This window comes from Sminthopsis crassicaudata, chromosome X, assembly GCF_048593235.1.
Source record: "Sminthopsis crassicaudata isolate SCR6 chromosome X, ASM4859323v1, whole genome shotgun sequence".
NCBI lineage: Eukaryota > Metazoa > Chordata > Mammalia > Dasyuromorphia > Dasyuridae > Sminthopsis > Sminthopsis crassicaudata.
In genome coordinates this window covers 10,903,112-10,923,795 of record NC_133623.1, presented here as the reverse complement: position 1 = coordinate 10,923,795, position 20,684 = coordinate 10,903,112, and the positions used below count along the sequence as shown (strand labels likewise).

Below are 20,684 nucleotides of genomic sequence, written 5' to 3'. Positions count from 1 at the left end.
CATTGACAATTGCCAAACCTTTTGTTCTAATTCTCCCCCCTCCCCAGATGGCAGATTGACCAATACATGTTAAATATGTATAACTTTTTTTTGACAGTATATATGCATGGGTAATTTTTTACAACATTATCCCTTGCACTCACTTCTGTTCCGAATTTTCCCCTCCTCTCTACCCCCTTCCCTAGATGGCAGGCAGTCCCATGCCTTTCTCATCCTTAAAACACAATTTAAATCTGAAGATGTCTGCTCTAAGGTCATGCAGTTGTGCTAGTTGCCTATTAAGAAAACTAAGGATGTGGCTGTATGAGACCACTTGGCCTGCTAATTTGGGTTTTTAACCAAGAAGTTTGATATGAGCGGGTTGTGAGGGATTGGAGGCAAAAGGACGTCTTTGAGAGTAAGTTCAGTTCAGGGACTGCGTCATTGTAGTTGTGCATGGCCTGAGGTGGCCTGCACTGTTTACCAGCAGAAGGGCACTTCGGCAGATGGATAGGAATTCAATAGACTGACTTCTTTCCTAAGTCTCTTGTACACCATAAGCTTTTTGACATAGTTAACCTGAATTCTTTATTGGTGGAGGCTATCTTGTGATAACGAAAAGAACATTCCACTTTAACAGGTCACTGCACACTTGTTTCCCTATAGAACTTCTGTGGCAATGTCCTCTCGGGAGGCTAAATTATCACCAGTTATTTCTGTTATAAAAAACACTTCCTTGTTATGGACGATGAGACACAGTGACAGTGACTTAGAGCCCTTAATCCTGAGCAGTGATGATGAATTGGAAAATGATGACTACGAGGAGGGATATCTTCTTCATCGAGCATTTGGTAAGTACCTATGAGCCATATCTCCCTCCCCAACTGTCTCACCTTTTTTTGGTTATCTTTCCTTTTTTGATGAGCTTAAGGCACTATATAGAAAACACCTTTAAATGAAGTCATTTCTAGTCTTCTGAAGTCATTGCTGTTTTTTCCAATAAATTATAGAAATAAACGATCGCTGGATTTGGAATACAAGGCCCAAGGCCATAACTCTGGTCCTACTACATTATTATCTGTGTGTTCTTCTCTTTTGGAGACTTAAGTTTCTTCATCAGCAGAGTAAAAGGTTGGACTGGATAAGTTCTAAGGACCTTTTCAGCCCAATGATATAACTATCTCCATGTTGGTTTCAAATCAGAATTCAATTATTTTGTCATGATTGAAGACTTAAGACTTCCAGAAATTTGTGGGAGATTTTTATGGTCAACTATTATTCTTGTCCTAGTGGTCAGTGCTCTCCTTGTTTCAGATATCTCACATAGCCAGTAACTCTTTTTGTTATCTTTTAAGTTGCTTTACTATACATTTTCCAAATTCTGTTGTAGGGAAAGTTACATTTAGAATTCCTGAGCTTACAGGTATGACAAAGTTATAGTTTGTGAGAATAGAATGTCTGTCAGGACATCAAATGGATAAGGCTAAAGCCACCAACATTCTTAACTTTCCAGATACAGAATAGTTTCCCAGTTTAAAATTATGGTTGCTATAAAATAATAGTAGAAACATAAGGAAGAAGAAAAAATTGTTGTTATGAGGATAGCCTTATTAAGTGTTCCAGATTGTAACTTTCTTAAGAATGACTAGTCAGAGTAATCTATGGTCTTCATCAGAGTTTCCCTTTCAATTTTTCTAGAGTACTTCCAAAATGTACCAAAAAAAGGAGAAGTCATGGAGAAACACTTGCAGAATGTGGAAGATATCGCTTGGAAGTCTGGGTTAGCACCCGAAGACATTGACATGCTGTTAGAAGTGGCACTGAATGGCCAATTTGGTATGTAGGGGTGAGGTCAACTCTTGGATCAGTTTCCTGAAGTTTGTGCTTTCTCAACTTTGTTGAGTAATATTGTGTTACTTTGATTGTATTTCAGCATTTTCTAATTTGTGATAAACTAGGCATCTCTATAAAGTGAATATCAGTATGTATACCTATCTAGCCCACCTTAGCCACACATAAAGATTGTTACACCTTTGATCTTTTTTAAAATTTTTTTTATTTTTAAAGCTTTTTATTTTCAAACATATGCATGGATAATTTTTCCACATTGACCTTTGCATGGCCTTGTGTTTCAGATTTTCTCCTCCTTCCCCCCATCCTCTCCCCTAGATGGCAAGCAATCCAATAATATAGTATATTTTTGATCTTGCCATCACCCACAAATGTACTACTTTCACATTTTAGAATTTGGAAATCTCTTTATCTGACCGCAATCTATTGACTTTTCTCCTCTCCACCTGCCTTTTCTTACAAAACTTCATTCTTCACCTGTGCCATGACCTCCAATCTTTTTTCCCCTCACTGTCTCTCCCACACCATCTCCTTTGCACCAGTCACTCTTTTTTTCACCATCTTGGTTCTCCTTGGTGAACTAATTCATTTCTCCAGAATCCTCTCTTGAGTCCCTTATATGGCTTATTGCACCATGTCAGGCCTCAGCCTTGCATCACTCTCACCATTTACTGCCTCCACTCCAAAACATATGCTGTTGAATAAAGGTAGAGAAAACCATGTAGCCATTCTAATTTGATCCACTATAAATTTATGATACACAACTTCAACTGGGCCCTTGCTGCTGCTAGGTAATCCTGTAGTACCTCCCTAATCAACTCTTCCTGTCCTTTACAGTAGCTCTTCCAAACCTCTTAATTTCTTCTCAAACGTACCATGGTTCCTCTTCTCCCCACTCTCTCAGCTGAGAATCTTGCTTTTTTGCAGAACAGTGGAGGCCATTTGGTGAGCACTCTCTCTTCCCCTCTTTTTCATCTCATCACTTTGGTGTGTTCTTCCACAGTCTCTTTCTGCCACTCCTGTCTCCTGATGAGGTGGCCTTATTTCTTACCAAGACTAACTCCTCTACTCATTCAAGTGATCCCATCCCACCAGATTGCCCTCTCTTTCTTCCCCACTCTCATTTATTTTTAATCTTTCTCTGTCTACTGGCACATTGCCAACTGCTTACAAAGATGCTCTTGTTTCCTCCATCCCCCAAAAAATCCTCACTTGATCTTTCCATCCTTGCTAATTATTGCCCTATATTCCTTCTACCCTTTGTAGCTACACTCCTTGAAAAGGCCATCTGCAATAGCTGTGTCTACTTTCTCAGACCTTTTCCCGTCTGTCTTCCTACCTAACCTTCCACTGAACCTGCTCTTTCCTAACTTATCACTCTCTTAGTTGCCAAATCCACTGGCCCTTTCTCCATCCTCGTTCTCGTCCTTTCTGCAGCCTTTAACACTATTGATCCTTCTTTCCTCCTTGATATTCTCTTCTCTCTAGGTTTTGGAGATACAACTCTTTCCAAGTTCCACCTCTCCCACTACTCCTTTTCAGTCTCCTTTGTTGGGCCATCTTTCCAGTTCATACCCTCCTAAATAGAGGTGCCTACAGGGTCTGCCCTCCGCCCTCTTCTCTTCTTCTGGTTTGTTTTATTTGGTGATTTCCTCAGCTCCCATGGATTTAATTATCCTCTCTATGCTGATGATTCTCAAATCTAACTATCCTGCTCCAATTTCCCGTCCCAGCTGCCTTTGGCCCAGTTCACTGTTCAGCTGATGGATCAACTCACTGGGCCCCCGATCCCACTGTAGATCACTGCAGGGCAACAGCTCTTCCATCTCCAGTTGAATGTTTTTCTGTGTAGATTTCTGAGAGTTTTGAATTTTTTTTGTGTGTGATGGTGGATCTGACTGAGGAGTTCCTATAACAATCTGGAGCTTAATGTAATCAGTGACACATGATTTAAAAGCCAAAGTATTTCTTCCATTTGATCGGCTTTCTTGACTGTGTGCTTCAGGCTTTTGAGATTGTGTCACCTCTGATGCAGCTTTGTATACTTGGTCCAGTTCAGCTGTTCTTCCTGACTTCATCATCTTAAGTGTCCATTCATCATAGCACATTGGGATCCAAGTCGTTAAGAGAGCAAAGGAGGTGATTTCTCTGCCATCAGTGTTGAAAATAGATGATTATAGAAATATAGAAATATGGGCTTTTTCCATCTGTCATCCTTCCAGTTTCCCTTTATAAATATTCTTCAGATGATCTGGCGGAGTTGGGTCACATTCACTTTTGTTTCCACCTTTCTTTTCAGGGACCTAATCTCACATCCTCACACTCCCATAGACTCCCCAGTGAGATTTTACCAATCTGTTAATATTCTGAAGCAGCAGCTTAAATAGGTTGATTGAGCTGTTTGGTTTGCACACAGTATCTTCTCCTCTTTATCTTACAGTTTCCTATTAACTTGCCTTTTGTTCCACCTGCTTGTTCTGGCTGGAGTACAGCTGATTATAAAGTGACTCTCCTGTGGATAATCAACTGTATCCTGTCAGATTATAGTCAGTTTCATATTTTTGTAGTGATGATCGTGACTTCTATCCGAGCCTTTCTAGGCTTTCATGATTCTCATAAGTGAAGACTTCTTTATTAAGCATTGTGTGTTGGGCCCTCTGCCAAGAGTGGGAATTCAAAATCAAAAGTTAAGACAGCTCCTTCCTCAAGGAGCTTACATCCTCGTAGGAACAGATAACACATTTGTGGCATGATGGCCAGGGAAATGGCCAGAATGGCTCGTAAAATTACTGGGATTATGGGTAGAGCCAGGGGGGACAAGTTTGAGACAGTAGCAGTGACCGTATTGTTTTAATTCAGGTTCCAGATGAAAGTATTCCTCCTGGATAAGCATGAAGCTTTTGAATTATCTATAAACCTTCTGATCTGTACTCTGTTTTCCAACATGTTTTTTGCTATCTTTCCTGCCCACCTTTGATTTGAAGTCGCTGAGCATCTATTGTATTTATTAATTTAGTTGTTCTCACCAAGTCCATCAGAGAAATGTTGGAAGTTCATCCTTCCCAGCAGATGTTGATAGCTTGACGATGGCCTTTTTTTCTTATTCTGAACTCTGCTGTTCAATGTGACAAGTGTGCCCGTGACATTATTTCTTGTTGCTTTTGGGCACATAATAAAACCATCTCCTTCATTTTTTTCTTGAAAAAGAACTGTGAGCCTTCCTTCCATTTAACTCCAACTTCATTTACCTATTTTGGTTTCATTTATAATGAGAATGTCAGTATTTTATTTTATTTTATTATTTTTTTTTAATTCATTTTTCCAAATTATCCCCTCCCCCCCGATGACAGGTAATCCCATACATTTTACATGTGTTACAATATAACCTAGATACAATATATGTGTGTAAATACCATTTTCTTGTTGCACATTAAGTATTAGATTCCGAAGGTATAACTAGTAGTGCTAACAATTTACATTCACTTCCCAGTGTTCCTTCTCTGGGTGTAGTTATTTCTCTCCATCATTGATCAACTGGAAGTGAGTTGGATCTTCTTTATGTTGAAGGTATCCACTTCCATCAGAATGCCTCTTCATACAGCATTGAAGTGTACAGCGATCTTCTGGTTCTGTTCTTTTCACTCAGCATCAGTTGATGTAAGTCTCTCCAAGCCTCTCTGTATTCCTCCTGCTGATCATTTTTTACAGAGCAATAATAGAGAATGTCAGTATTTTAAAAAATTTCTGCTTTCTGATCTCAAGTATCAAAACGAATATTTCCATATACATAGTAGAATAGAAAAAGCAGATTGTACATAAAACTGTACATCTATTTTAAGAATGTCAATATTGATTCTGTTGCTATGGCCAAAGAATTCTTCCCTTTCTTAGCTGGGCTGATGCTCAGATAGTCGACAAGGTCTGTCACTGAGAGTGTGTTCCAAGTTTTTCTTTCTTGCTCTTGTGGAGGCAGCTCAACTTATATGAAGGTCATTCTTAAAATGTCATGCTCAGAATTGCACAGGGCACTTGAGATCCGGCCCGCCCTAGGCTGAACACAGCAGGATTACTCCCTCCTACGCCTTCTTCTAATGTAGCCTAAGATCATGGTAACTTTTGGTACCTTGGGCCCCTTTGGTGGTTGATCTGGTGAAGCTTATAGATAGTCTCGTTGCCTGCATTCATAATAGAAGCAAATGCTACATTCTAACTATTTAACATAAAACCATAATTTTTTCCTATCTAAGCTCAAGGATTCCTCCTGAAATCTATCCATGGACCCCTTGTGGGTCTGCACCTTAAGTTCAGAACCCCTAAATTCACATCTTTGAGTGTCATATCAACCACTGGATTTGCTGTCGATGAAAAGCCCCAAAGCCTTTTCACATCATTTGTTCAGTCATCTTGTATTTCTGAAGATTTTTTTTTAACCCAAGTATAAATTCCATTTTATTAGATCCAAGACATCATGCTCACCTGTTAATTCTGTATTTCCACATCTTGTCATCTGCGTCTTTTAGTTTTGTGTCATTTATTTTGATCTCTATCAGACTTGCAATTTTCTTTATGTGTCATGCCATTTCTTGTTTCTGTATCTTTTCATAGGCTAACCCCTGGGCCTGGAATTCTCTCCCGTCTCACATTTTGACTTTTAATCCCTGGCTTCCTTCAAGGCTCAGTTCAGGTGCTCCCCCCCTATAAAAAGCCTTTTCTGATTTCCCTACTTTCCAATGGATAATCTTCCCTCTTGCCTTGAATTTACTTTGTATTTACTTTCTGAATATTTTGTATTTACTTAACTGTGTACATAATGTATTCTTCCCAGCAGAATGTCAGCTCTCTGAGGATGAGGACTGTTTGGTTTTATCTCTGCATTCCTAGTACTTGGAATATAGGTCCTAAATGATTTTTGAATAAATCTGACTTTATCTGGCCCTGGGCCAACTATAAATGCTTGAAGCATTCAACTAGCAAAGTCTCTCCCGTTGACCTTCAACCATTAACATCTACTCTTTGACTCTAGCCATTTTGTGAGTTTCAAATTTACATGACTGTTATGGTCTGGCTCATATCTTTCCATCTTTTCTACATTAATAATAAGAGATTTTTGTCAAATGTTTCTCTGAAGTCTGCATCATTATCCCTTAGAAGGGAAGTGATCATTTTGTCTTCAGAGGATCTTGCTCCTTTCTCTCCTGAAGAGCTTCCCATCTCACATCTTACTTGTTTCCAGGAATTCTTTGGTTCTTCTGTCTTTCTTTTCTTTTTCGATCTTCTGCTTTTCTCTTGACTAAGTACCCTAGCCTTGACAGATCCTTTATTTTCTTTGTGATGTTTTGTATCCCTTTTCTTTGTTGGGAACAAGGTAAGGTGCTGGCAGAAGTCAGGAGGATGAGGAAGGAGTATAACTTAGTTCTTTTTGTTAAGCTGGCTTAGAATTACCAAGTCCATCCTTTTTTTCTAGGTTTAAAAATGGGCATGTCATTTGTCCTTTAAAAAAAAAAAACCTGTAAGTGCATCTTGCCTACATAGTTTTGTTTTATTTTTTAATTTATTTTTAATACACATTGCTTTATGAATCATGTTGGGAGAGAAAAATCAGCAAAAGGGAAAAAATCATGGGAGAGAAAAAAAAACAAAAAAGAAGTGAACATAGCCTATGTTGATTTACATTCAGTCTCCTTAGTTCTTTTTCTGGATGCAGATGGCATTTTCTGTCCAGGGATTGCTTTGGATCACTGAACCACTGAGAAGAACCAAGTCTTTCACAGTTGATCATGGCACAGTCTTGCTGTTATTTGGTACAATGTATTTCTGGTTATGTTTGTTTCTTTCAGCATCAGTTCATGTCAGTCTTTCCAGGCCTTTCCATAATCAGCTTGTTTATCATTTTTATACAACAATAATATTCCATTGCCTTCACATACCACAGCTTGTTTAGCCATTCCCCAGTTGATGGGCATCCACTCCTTTTCCAATTCTTTGTTATACAAAAAGAGCTGCTACAAACATTATTGCATATTTGGGGTTCTTTCCCCTTCTTTTATGATCTCTTTGGGTTACAGATCCTGTAGAGACACTGGTGGATCAAAGGGCATGCACAGTTTGATGGCCCTTTGGGCATATATACGATTTCTTAAAAATAAAGTTAATTGACTTCAATAATATATGCCAATTCATTAAGTATCTTGTGATGCCTTTTATTCATTTAACCCTAGCATCTAGCTCTATTAATGCAGTCAGTGTATTGTTTCTCTCTATGACCTAGTCTGGGTATCACATTGGAAATCTAGGCTAGTTAATTGTTCTTGAAAAAGACAGTGTCTAACTTTCATACTCTTCAGTTATTAGTGGTCCCCTTTCTCTGATTCTTTTTTATCTAAATCAAAAATAATGCATTGTTCTCTAAAACGTAACCTTCTTTTGTTGGGGTTTCCTCGGGGTCTCTGGAGGATGCCTTAGTTTCAGTTCAGTAATCACCCCAAATGCAGCCAGGGATTAAAGTCCAATTCCTTTATTGTCTCCTTCGCTTGGGGCTTGGCTAGTTTTTCTGGAGGCCTATCTCTCTCCTTGGTTCCAAGAGCTTCTGTTCCCGCCTGCCTTGTCTGGCTTCTGAATCTCCCCGACTGAATCCTGGTTGAGGCTCCTAGCTTATATGTGCTCTCTTAAAGGTGTGAATCTTGTGGAACTATAGTAAGTACTAAGTACATGTACTAAACTAGAGAACTGTTAAGCACCCTGCTAAACAACCATTGTCTCTATCAATCCCACTGACTTAGCATCTTGTTTCAAGTTCTGACCCATAACAGGAATATATCCAAAAGAGATCAGTGGCAAAAAAAAAAAAAAAAAAAAAAAAGGTTTCATTTATCCCAGAATATTTACAGCAGCTCTTTTTGTTGCATAGATACCTAGGAAAGACCATTGATTGGGGAACAGCTATGCAGATTATGATGCATGAATGTAACAGAATTATAGTACTATGAAAAATGACAACTGTGAATTCAGAAAAGCTTGGGAGGACTTATATGAATTGATATAAAGTGAAATGAGCAGAACCCAGAAAACAGTATATATGATGACTGGGACAATGTAAATGGAAAGAGCAAAATTGAAATTTGAAATTAGAGTGACCAAGCTTAGTTCCACAGAAAAGATACACCAAGTCCTCTCCCATCTTTGCAGAGATGGGGGGTTGTTAGTGTGGAACATTGCAAATATTGTCAGAATTTTTATGTTGATTAATTTTATTGAACTTTTTTTTTTAACCTCTTGTATTTTTTGTCATGAGAGGTGATAAAAACAAAGACAACAATAAAAACTTATTTTCAAAAATAATTCAGTTGATAAAAAGTCTATAACTCTTTAATTTCTTCAAAACCCTGTTAAAAGCTAAATTTCAGATCTTAATACAAACTATTGTTGACCCAGCCTCTAATTCTTCTGTATAAGGAATCAAAGGGAAAACAGACTCTGGCCTTGCTGGCAGTCTTATTCCAATGAATTTCTGGTAGCCATACTCCAATGGATTCTTGGCTCTTAAGGCCAAAGGCACTAGAGAGAGGCCTTCCTGTCACTAGATGACAACCTCTTTGGCCAGGGGAACTTTTGCATAATATCATTTGAAAAAAAAAATTTATTTTAATTTTGGGAGTTTTTTTTGTGTTTACTTTGTCTCATGCTAGTTAAATCTTTTGGTGATCATGTTTCTAATCTTGCTCCTTATAATCATACTATTGCTTTATATTTCTTCCTTAGAACTTAACTTCCTTTCATTTTTAAAAAAGAATACATTTTTTGATTTCTCATAAGTCTGTTGTAGTTTTGAAGACTTAGCCAACTTATTAAAGGTTCAGGTAAACTGCAGTTTGCATTAAGACCTAATTGAGGATTCCAGGGATAGCGACTATTGTGTACGGTGTAAGTTTTTATATTTAGGCATAAGAGAAAACTCCTGAATCTGATTGGTCCTGAGTATATTAGATTATTTTGTTGACTAATTACCAGGCTATTTTAGATCTCTTGTTTCTTAGACTGTCTTTCCTTCTGTTTCTTTCTCAGAGCCATAAGCTTGCTAAAACATACTTAAAACTTAATTTTCTTTTGTTTTTTTTTTTTTCTTGAAGAGCTTTTTTTCTCATATCTTAAGATATTGAATATTGTATCATAGTTATCATCTGGAGGAAACTTTCTAGCTTGTAGAGAAGTCATGCCTTCCAGTATTATTGGAAACTTGAGAGGGTCCCTTTCCCACAAGCACCTCCTCAGAACAGTCTAAAACCATGTTTGATGATGTGTACTTGGTGGAGTCCCCTGTTGCTTCGAGGTTATCACAGTGACTAACCTGGGCTAGAGCTCAAGCTGGCCAGAGATCTTCACATCTCTAGGATAGGTATAGAGTTCTAGGTATATCCCAAACTCTAGAAATATTTCCCTGAAGTAAATGCTCAGGGATATCTGACCATATAATGCTAAACAATTACCAAATGATGCAGAAATAAGGATGGGATAGGGTGTGAAATCTTCACAGAATTCTTTAGAGTTGGAAAGGATGTTAGTGACCAGCTAGTCCAATGAAGACCTGCGAACAATCCTGTCTACAATTGTCATGGTAAGTGAAGGTTCATTCTCTGCTAGAAGATCTCCAAAGAAAGGGCAGCTCACAAGCTTCTGAGGTAGTCCGTTTCATTTGAGACATCTCTGGGTATTTGGAAGTTTCCCCTTGAAATAACGTTTACATTTGTCTTTTTTCCAACTTCTACCTTTTGTTCCTAGTTTTTGCCCTTTGGGACAAAGCAGAGAAAGTCTAATCTGTTCTATATGATAGCTCTTCAGGTACAGAATAACTTTCAGTGTCCCCCTTTAGTCTTTTGTTCTCTAAAATAGCCTCACTTCCTTCAGCTGATCCTTAAATGGCATCACTTCAAGGCCTTTCACAAACCTGGTTGCCCTCCTTGGGATACCCAAAGCTTTTCAACATCCTTCCCAAAATGTCATTTCCAGAATTGAAGGTAATACTCCAGATGAAGTTAACAGAGCAGGACTGTTATTACCCTTATTCATGGAAGCTGTACCTTTCAGAAGATAGTGATCCCAATAATTATAAAATCATGTTAGTTCCTTGACTATCATAGCACATTGTCAGCTCACGTAGTCCTATTAAACCTCCGTATCTTTTTTTCAAATGTTAGCTAGCTATCCATTCCCAACCTCACACTTGTAGTTTTTGAAACCTAGTATGATTAGAAATTTAAAAGGGAGAAAAGTAACCTTATTAGCTTCAGCCTAATGCTATTGGCTGTTATGATCTTTTTGAATCCTGTCATGTAGTATGTTAGCAGTCCCTCCCCATTTTGTGTCATCTCTGTCAACTTGTTTTAGGTTGTAAATGGCATCTATGCCTTTATTTATAAAAGTGTTGAACCACACTAAGCCCAGCCCAGGGCTAAGCCAACCCTTGGACTGTTCTGTTGAGACTTCATTCCAAATTGATATCGAATCCTGAACTGTTAATAACTTTTTTTTTTTTTGGTCTGACCATTCTTACTTCTAAATCCATCTAATTTTACTATTTCTGTCCTGCATCTCCATCAAGAACAGCCTGAGAGATTTTCAAATGCTTTGCTAAGAGTACTAGTTAGTGCCGCACTACTGGGCTGTAAGAAATGACGCACAGGTTGGTTTTAGAAAAACATGAAAAAACTTGCATGAAATAATTCAGAGTAAATGAAGAGAACTACAGGACTTTATAAACAGTAAGAGCAATCTTGTCTGTAGAGTAACTGTGAATGACTAAGATATTCTGAGTAATGTGATCATTTAAAGGAACCATGAAGGAAGATGCTGTCCTCCTCCAGATAAAGAATTGATATATGGGGGCAGCTAGGTGGCAACAGTGAATAGAAAATCAGCCCTGAAGTCAGGAGGACCTGAGTTCAAATGTGGCCTCACTTAACATTTCCTAGCTATGTGACCCTGGGGAAGTCACAACCCCAACTGCCTCAGCAAAAAAAAAAAAAGAAAGAAAGAAAAAAGAATTGATATATGCATATATTGTATAATTCCACATATATGTCTATATCAAATATTAGCCTTCTCTAATTAGGGTTGGGAAATAGGGATAGAAACAACTTGGAGCTCAAAATTTAACAGATAATAGATAAAATAAAAATACTAGATAGCCTATGTTGACACCATTTTCCTGATAATACTAGATTAGTAGTCTTCATCCCCTCCCCCCCAAAAAAGAGGAGAGGAAAGAAAGATGGAAAAAAGGAAGTTAACTTTTAGTCTAGCATGAATTGTTTTTGAGGAGGCCCTAGTGATGCTTTATGATCAGTGCTCTTTTTCCACTAAACGCTCCAATAAAAATCTGTTCCCAAATTTACTGGGGCTCAAATTTCCTGGCCTGTGGTTTGCAGATTCCATTCTCTTCTTTTTGAAAAACTGGAACATTTACTCTTTCCCAGGCCTTCAGAGATCACTAGTTATGGCTTCCATTAGTTCTTTCACTACGTTTAGTTGGAGCTGAACAGGTCTAAGTGACTTGACCTTCAGAAGGACAGCAAGCTACTTCCTTCCTATTTCCTTACTTATCTTGGGGCCTCTTGAGAAAAAATAACAGTCTGTATTCTACTTTCTATCATCATAGCTAAGCAGAGTAGCAGTTTTGATCCTTCGTTGATCCTCTACTCCAGCAGAGACTTTTTCTTCTTTTAAACCTTAACCTTTTTCTGATTTCCTTGTAAGCCACAGCTCATTTTGAACATTCGGATGGCTAATACACCTTCTCTTGAGTTTGTTGTGTGTGCAAAAAACCACACATTGGATGCACTATGCTAGTTGTGCTAGGTAAAAATTTTGGTTGAAACCATATGCTAACCCTAATGGATTTTACAGTCCAGTTCACACATGCGCGCGCGCGCGCACACACACACACACACACTCTCTGTCTCTGTCTCTGTCTCTCTCTCTCTCTCTCTCTCTCTCTCTCTCTCAAATACAGGCTGTATACATTTGTGCATTTGAGACATGGAAAACAAAGTGCTTTTAAATTGGACAACTTGTTACCGGCTGAGGATAGAGGACAAAGAAGGTGATATCTGAGTCAGCCTTTAAAGGATTGGTAGCAGTTGAACAAGTAAAAGTACAGGAAAGAGGACTTTCCAAGGCATAGGATACATCATGAAACCTCAGGGAGTCAAGAGCCTTTGAATTTTATGTTCTAGAAACAGAATAGTTCAGTTATTTAAAATGTATATTATATGTGTAGAGGAACAATATGACATAAGACAGGAAAGGTAGGTTAGTGCCAGATTGTAGCAAAAGAGATCAAAATTTAGTAGGTGAGTAATAAGGACCAAAAAATGACTAAATTCTTGGATAGATCATGAGCTCATCAAGGTGCAAATTTCCCCTATCTGTGTAGGTCACAATCTCTGTTGCTTTTTTACCCAACTTGTCCACCTTATTCCCAAGATCCTCTCTATAGGATAGGGCTTTCTTTTATGGTGGGGAGTTTTTTGACCATGGCAAAGCATGAAAGGAGTGATACAGAGCGTGAAAATTCAAAGGTAGTTGAGGAGTCAGAAGGAAGTGAGCATGGAGGACAATCTCTCAACGTTTTTTGGAGGAAAAAAGCCCATGTTGAGAAGCTTCTGTATATCAAGGTTTACAAAGACATTTCAATTCATGACCAGTGATATCATCAGTCATTCTCTTCCTTTTTCAAATCACAAACCACCTGATACTTGCAAGTCCTTACAGCTTGTTTTCTTCAAGTTGAGGAATTGAAGTTCAGTGGTAAAATGGAAATTATTGTGATTGGATTATTTTAATTCTTGTAAACTTAATGTGTGCTGCATACAAAGCTGTACTTAAGGCTACATCACTTTTACTACCAGAAGGAATGGTCAGATACTGTGAATGTGGGGGGAGGTGATGCAGGGGTGTGTGCTAGCCTTGCCACCTGCTGCTTCCAAGAATGTCCATATTTTTTTTTCCCATTCTTTATTAAAAAAACAAACTAGGGGCTGGGGAGACCATTGTGTTGACCTTCCTTTTAACTTTGAATCCAATGCTATTCTTCTAGTGAAGTCATAGTAGGGATTGCCCACTGGGTTTGTTTGTTTTTTTTCTCATCCTTTGTATGAGAGGTGTATTAAGGGTTAGTTTTTTTTTTTTGGTCCAGATGAAAGGTATAGGCTCTAAAAAAGAGTGGTTGGAGAAGAGAGTAAAATTGGAGATGGGCTTTCATCTGAGACTCTTCTGTTTTCTAGCTGAAGCGGTAAAAGCTCGGATGTTGAAGTGCCTCATTCCAACAACTATCATACATGAAAGTGCTGTGGTTAAAGCTTTCTCCAGGCTTTATGCTAGCAATTGTTCTAATAACACAAAGGTAATTGTTTCAATGTTTTTGATGATGATTCCTTGAGAAATATTTCCCTGAGAATGGAGGTAAGCTGCTTGTGCAAAGGGCCTCAGTCTAGGAATGACTCAGTCTGACACAAGGACTTGGCTGAAAGAATTTGGAATGGGAAATGAAATTGTTTCTTTCCATGCTAGAATATTATAGAAATTCAAGTGCTAAAACAGTCTCTGGGAAGGGAGCTAAGCTTCTGTGCTTTAGCCATGTTTACCTAAAGGACAATATTCTGTCTCTTTGATAGATTGTCTTTATTCGATGGTTGATCGCAATGTTTGACTTCATTGATCATAAGGAAGAAATAAACGCTCTCTATGGCTTCATTTTTTCCTTTCTGCAAGAGGAAACTATGGTAAGTAAAAATAAGGTAAAAGAATTGGTGTACTATACTTGGAGCATTCGCATAATACTTCCCAGTAATATAGGGGGGGTATCGGGAGGAGTTTGTTGCTTTTCTAGGTTTTTTTATTTACTTGACCAATGCATTTGGTTTATTACTTGTTTCCCTTTTTTTTTTTTTTAAATGAAATCTTTTAAAAGATACACTTTTAAAAAATTATTACAAATTGCTTTAGCTGCGTTCTATATTGTCTGACCATTCTTATTTTCTCTCATGAAATTTTGTATTTGTTCTGTGACTTGTTCCTTAAGTCACCGCTTCTTTTAAGATTTTGTTATTTAGATTCCAATTAGTTTTAAATTTTTTCGAGGCCATTTATTAAATGTAATATTTATTGTCATCAGTAAAGGATGTTTTTAATATTTTTCATTTTTTGCATTTTTGTGAGGTTTTCTGTTTCAGTAAATGGTCAGTCTTTTTATGCCGGGGTGGCTAAGAAATTTTTGAAATCCTTTCTATTCTCATTCAGTAAGTCCTAGAGTTTTATCTTTCATTTTTCTAAAATTCAACTCAAATGTAACTTTTTTCTTATTTTTATTTTTGTTAGATTTTTTTTACTTTGATTAAATTTTCTAATGCTGTTTAGTGTTCCTATTGTATGTATTGACATTGATTTATTATCTATGATGCCTTTATTCATTCTATGGTTTTCCTGAATATCTCTTTTTATCATGTCTGTTTTTACTCTGGTCTTGGTATAAAATCTCAATTACTATAACCTGGTTTTTTGAGTCTCTTGAAACATTCTATATTCTACTCCATTCCTTTTTACCTCCATGTGAGCCATCATGTTTTAAGGGTATTTCATGTAAACAACATATGATTGGATTCTATTTTCTAATGCAACTTGTATTTTAGATGCATCTATACCATTCACATTCATAGTTTTATCCTGCCCAGAAAATAATGGTGCTGGTGAACATGGAGTTTGCCTAACACATGTATGACTTAGAAATGATAATCTATTTCTGCTCAGTTGTCCTTCTCAATCATAAGTTTTTACTGTTTTTTTTTTTTTTTTTTTTTTTCTTTTCTGTCCTTTACATTCTGTCCTATGCTGTCAAAGACAATTGAACTTTTAAGCTGAGAAATGTTGGAGTCTGATGATCCTGTTGGTAAAAATGTGGAACCCAAGAAAGGGAAACTGATTTGTTTTGGAAGCATGATGAGATTTTGTTTGAAGTGACTGGGGTATAATATCCCATTGGGATCTCCTTCTGTTTTTGTCTAGCTATCGCTGCATATCATCTCTCTTAACAAGAGTTTTGATTCTGTGTGTAGGCCACTCAGCTTGGAATTGTGGGGCATGCATGTCCTTTGACCATTTGTCACTTGGGGAATGACTAGCAGTGTTTTTCTGCAGTCCTGTATTGGCTGGAGGAGTTTACAGCTGATTGATTCTCTTTGGTTTTCTTTATCATCATTTTTTCTAGTGAATTTTTAGAGTTTTGACGGGCATGTCTGCTAGGAATCTGGGCTCCTTTTGGTCTTAACATGTTGTTGGTGCTATCATGCAATTTCTGCATGTTATTACCACCTACAGCTGTGTTTTAAGACATTGTGCGTTATGTATTGTATCCTAGTACATACAGTCTTTTGAGTAGAAGCCTGCTAAGAAAGGTGTGCCTGTAAGAGCAAGGCTGCCTGGGATAATTGCTGATGAAGTGATGGGGAGAAGTGTGAGTAGGCCTCCTATTTTATGGATATCTTGTTCATTGTTGAGGCTGTGGATGATAGAGCAGGAGCATAGGAAGAGTATTACTTTAAAGAAGGCGTCATTAAAATTAGTTTCAGTGAGCATGATTGTATAGTGGAGAGAGAGTGACTTTGGAGGCAGGAAGCCCAAGTTCCAAGCTGGCTTCAACACTTATTAGCTGTGTGACTCCGCCAAATCTCTTCATTTCTCTGTGCCTCATTTTCCTCATCTATAAAATAATATGGTACCTAACCTCCCAAGGTGGTGAGTTCTGCTTTGCTCATTGAACACCTTCATTGATGAGGGCATACCATGCTGAGAGAGCATGTATCAGTGTCTCTTATTTTGCAGTAGCAAACTTATATTATGTCAGCCCTACACAGGTACATACAGAGCATCCTCCTGCCTTAAAAGAATCTACACGTCTGTAAAAAGTGAAAGAAGAGAAATGCTGGTGTTTTAGGCAGTTCTGGAAAAGATACTGTTGGAATGAGATTTAGGTTGCCTGAAGAGATTTGCAGACCTCAATGGACCTCCCTCTCCCCTCTTCCACCATACAGGAGTTTATGATATGAAACCTTGAACTGACCTCTCAGATGGTTGAATATGATTACCTGCTTTACCCTCTACCAGTCCAATCATCCATCTTTTTCTGCTTTTTGACTGGCATTCTGCTTTGTCTGTAGCCATTTAAAATGGATCTCAAATGAATAGGATCAAATTGTACCCACTTAAGAGGTATTTGTGAACACAGGCTAGTATGGGATAGAAAATTACTTCTAATGCTCATCATTTACTAGGGCAGTTGTTGGAAAGGTTTTTTTTTTTTTTTTTTTTTTTTTAACAAGTGCTAATGTACCAATTCTCAGAAAATCATTTTTTATAATTTCTATGTCTCCATTAGACAAAGAGCATGCCCTGCCTATTCACAGTCTGACCTGCTAGCAGGCTTTGTCTGCCTTTTGTCTCCTGCTGCGTTTCAAATCCATGCTTCTTTGTCCTGGGTTTAACCTGGGCTGCCTGGGAGTATGCTGGCCCAGTCTTCTCTTGATAGGTCCAAGGCCCTGGGGTGCTCTGATCCTATCTCTCTCTACCAGTATTGATCACAGCTCTTCTAAAAATTTAATTATTCTCTGAGAACTTTTTTTTTCTCATTTTTTTATTATTATTAAAGCTTTTTTATTTTCAAAACATATGCACAGATAATTTTTCAACATTGGCCCTTACAAAACCTTGTGTTCCAGTTTTCCCTCCTCTTCCTTCCAACCTCCTCCCCTAGATGGCAAGTAATGCAATATATGTTAAACATGTTAAACATACATGTTAACCCAATATATGTATATATTTCTATACAGTTATCTTGCTACACAAGAAAAATCAGATCAAAAAGAAAAAAAATGAGAAAGAAAACAAAATGCAAGCAAACAACAACAAAAAGAGTGGAAATGCTATATTGTGATTCACACTCAGTTCCCACAGTCCTCTCTCTGGCTGTAGTTGCTCTCTTCATTACAAGATCGTTGGCACTGGCCTCAGTCATCTTATTATTGAAAAGATTCATGTCCAGCAGAATTGATCATCGAATAATCTTACTGTTGCTGTGTATAATGATCTCCCGGTTCTGCTCATTTCATTTAGTGTCACTTCGTGCAAGTCTCTCCAGGTCTCTATAAAATCATCCTTCTAATCGTTTCTTATAGAACAATAATATTCCATATTTCATATAATAATTATGGTATATTTCATGTACCATAACTTATTCAGACATTCTCCAACTGAGGGGTATCTTCTCAGTTTCCAGTTTCTTGCCATTATGAAAAGGCTGCCACAAACATTTTTGTACATATAGGTTCCTTTCCCTCCTTTAAGATCTCTTTGGGATATAGGCCCAGTGGGAACACTTCTGGATCAAAGGGTATGCCCAGTTTGATAACTCTTTGGGCATAATTCCAAATTGCTCTCCATTTGGTTGGATCCATTTACAATTTTACCATCAATGTATCCGTGTCCCAGTTTTCCCACATCCCCTCCAACATTTGTCATTATCTTTTCCTGTCATCTTAGCCAGGTGTATAGGGTTACCTTAGAGTTGTCTTAATTTGCATTTCTCTGATCAGTAATGATTTAGAGCACCTTTTCATATGGATAGAAATAGTTTTAATTTCTTCATCTGAAAATTATTCATATTCTTTGACCATTTATCAGTTGGAGAATTGCTAGAATTCTTATAAATGTGAGTCAATTCTTTATATATTTTAGAAATTAGGCCTTTATCAGAACTCTTGAATGTAAACATTTTTTCTCCAAGTTTATTGCTTTCCTTCTATCTTGTCTGCATTAGTTTTGTTTGTACAAAAACTTTTTAACTTAATATAATCAAAATGATCTATTTTGTGTTTAATAATGAACTCTAGTTCTTTGGCTACAGATTCCTTCCTTCTCCACAGATTTAAGAGGCAAACTATCCTACGTTCTTCTAATTTGCTTACAATATCACTCTTTATGCCAAATCATGAACCCGCTTCGACCTTATCTTGGTATATGGTGTTAGGTGTGGGTCAATGCCTATTTTCTGCCATATTAGTTTCCAATTTTCCCAGCAGTTTTTATCAAATAGTGAGTTCTTATCCCAGAAGCTAGGGTTTTTATGTTTGTCAAAAACTAGATTACTATACTCATTGACTATTTTGTCTGGTGAACCTAATCTATTCCACCCATCGAGTACTTTGTTTCTTAGCTGACTTCTGCTTTATAATAGTTTTAGGTCTGGCACAGCTAGGCCACCTTCATTTGCATTTTTAAAAATTAATTCCCTTGAGATAGTTGACCTTTTGTTCTTCCAGATGGACTTTGTTTTTTTTTTCTAGCTCTGTAAAATAATTTCTTGGGAGTTTGATTGGTATGGCACTGCATACATAGATAAATTTTGGTGGTATTGTCATTTTTGTTATATTCTCTCAGCCTACCCAAGAGCACTTGATATTTTTCCAGTTGATTAGATCTGATTTTATTTGTGTGGCAAGTGTTTTGTAATTGTGTTCAAATAGTTCCTTTCTTTGACTTGGCAGGTAGACTCCAACATATTATCTTACTTTCTGAGAACTTTAGAGATCGAAAAATCGATCTCTGGCCGCTCTAGTGATCACTTTTCTTGTGCTTAGTCGGGTTGGACCTCAGGCAGTAGTCTGACTTAAAAGTCCTTCACCAGGTCTTTCCCTTCTGCTTGGTCTTCTCTAGGTGTGCTTCATTGAAAAAAGTTTTCAGAACCTAAGGTGGCTTTTATACCAATGATCCTACCAGTAGGACTTGCTTAGAGCTTTGATGAAATATTCTTTAGACAGTGAGACCTGGTTACTGTCCACTGGGAAGAAGCTTAGAGACATGGCTGTTGACAAAAGTAGGAAAGCGGGAGTTGAAAGATTTTTTGATAAAGTTATTACTCTCTTGTCATGACTTTGAGACGTAGAGTTTGCTCTTCATTCCTCTTTCTCCAGTGCTTTGATGATTTATTGTTATGGGGGCAGCTAGGTGGCGCAGTGGATAGAGCACCAGCCCTGAATTCAGGAGGACCCGAGTTCAAATCTGATCTCAGACACTTAACATTTCCTAGCTGTGTGACCCTGGGCAAGTCACTTAACCCCAGCCTCAAAAAAAAAAAAATGATTTATTGTTATTTAATAATATCATTCTTAACATTTATTATTATTTCTGGCTATTCATGCCTGATTTCTGATTTGACCTGAGCATGGTTCTCTGTGGGGCCATGCAACTCAGAATTAAAACCCAAATGAGTTTGAGTTTTATGTCCCTCTTCTAAGTAAAAGTATTTATGAAACTGTGTTGTGCTTTTCTAAGAACCTGAGGAGAGTGACAAGTTGGTACTCCTAGTTGTACAGTTTAACATGAAAATCTTAAGGGGTTCTTAATCGGTTTAGAGTTGCTTGAGTTTCTTGGGTGGTATAGATCACTATTTAAAATTTATTTTCAATTGACTCAACAGGAAAATTAATTTCAGGTAAAATTGAAGTTCATAATGCCTGTTCTCCCCACCTCTTTCTCCATGTTTTTGTATACTTTTCATCTCAGACACCCCCTATCATAGAAGGGTGAGTTTCCTCCTCCTTTCCTCTCTAATATAGCCCACTCACCTTTCCTTCTGAGAATTTTTTTTTTAAAAGTCCCAGGCTTTCTGCCTAGCTTATCTTTTTAAATTAAATTAAATTAAATTTACAAATTTTTTCCTGCCTCTCTTCTTTTCAGCTACCTTTTATGTTAATACATGTTAATATGATATAATAACATGTTAATATATCAATATGTATCTTCCTCCATTA

General features: G+C 37.5%; 1 protein-coding gene across 3 annotated transcripts in view; it reads left to right on the top strand.

Annotated features, from left to right (window-relative positions):
* The window catches only part of CENPI (centromere protein I), a 58,296-nt gene that overhangs the window by 3,189 nt on the left and 34,423 nt on the right, over window positions 1–20,684 (top strand). For all 3 annotated transcript variants that reach the window (XM_074277053.1, XM_074277054.1, XM_074277055.1), the window contains 4 exons: window positions 646–830; window positions 1,678–1,815; window positions 14,109–14,227; window positions 14,499–14,606. In XM_074277053.1, the coding sequence (XP_074133154.1) occupies window positions 646–830; window positions 1,678–1,815; window positions 14,109–14,227; window positions 14,499–14,606 (550 nt within the window). The remainder of the gene's footprint in view (window positions 1–645; window positions 831–1,677; window positions 1,816–14,108; window positions 14,228–14,498; window positions 14,607–20,684) is intronic.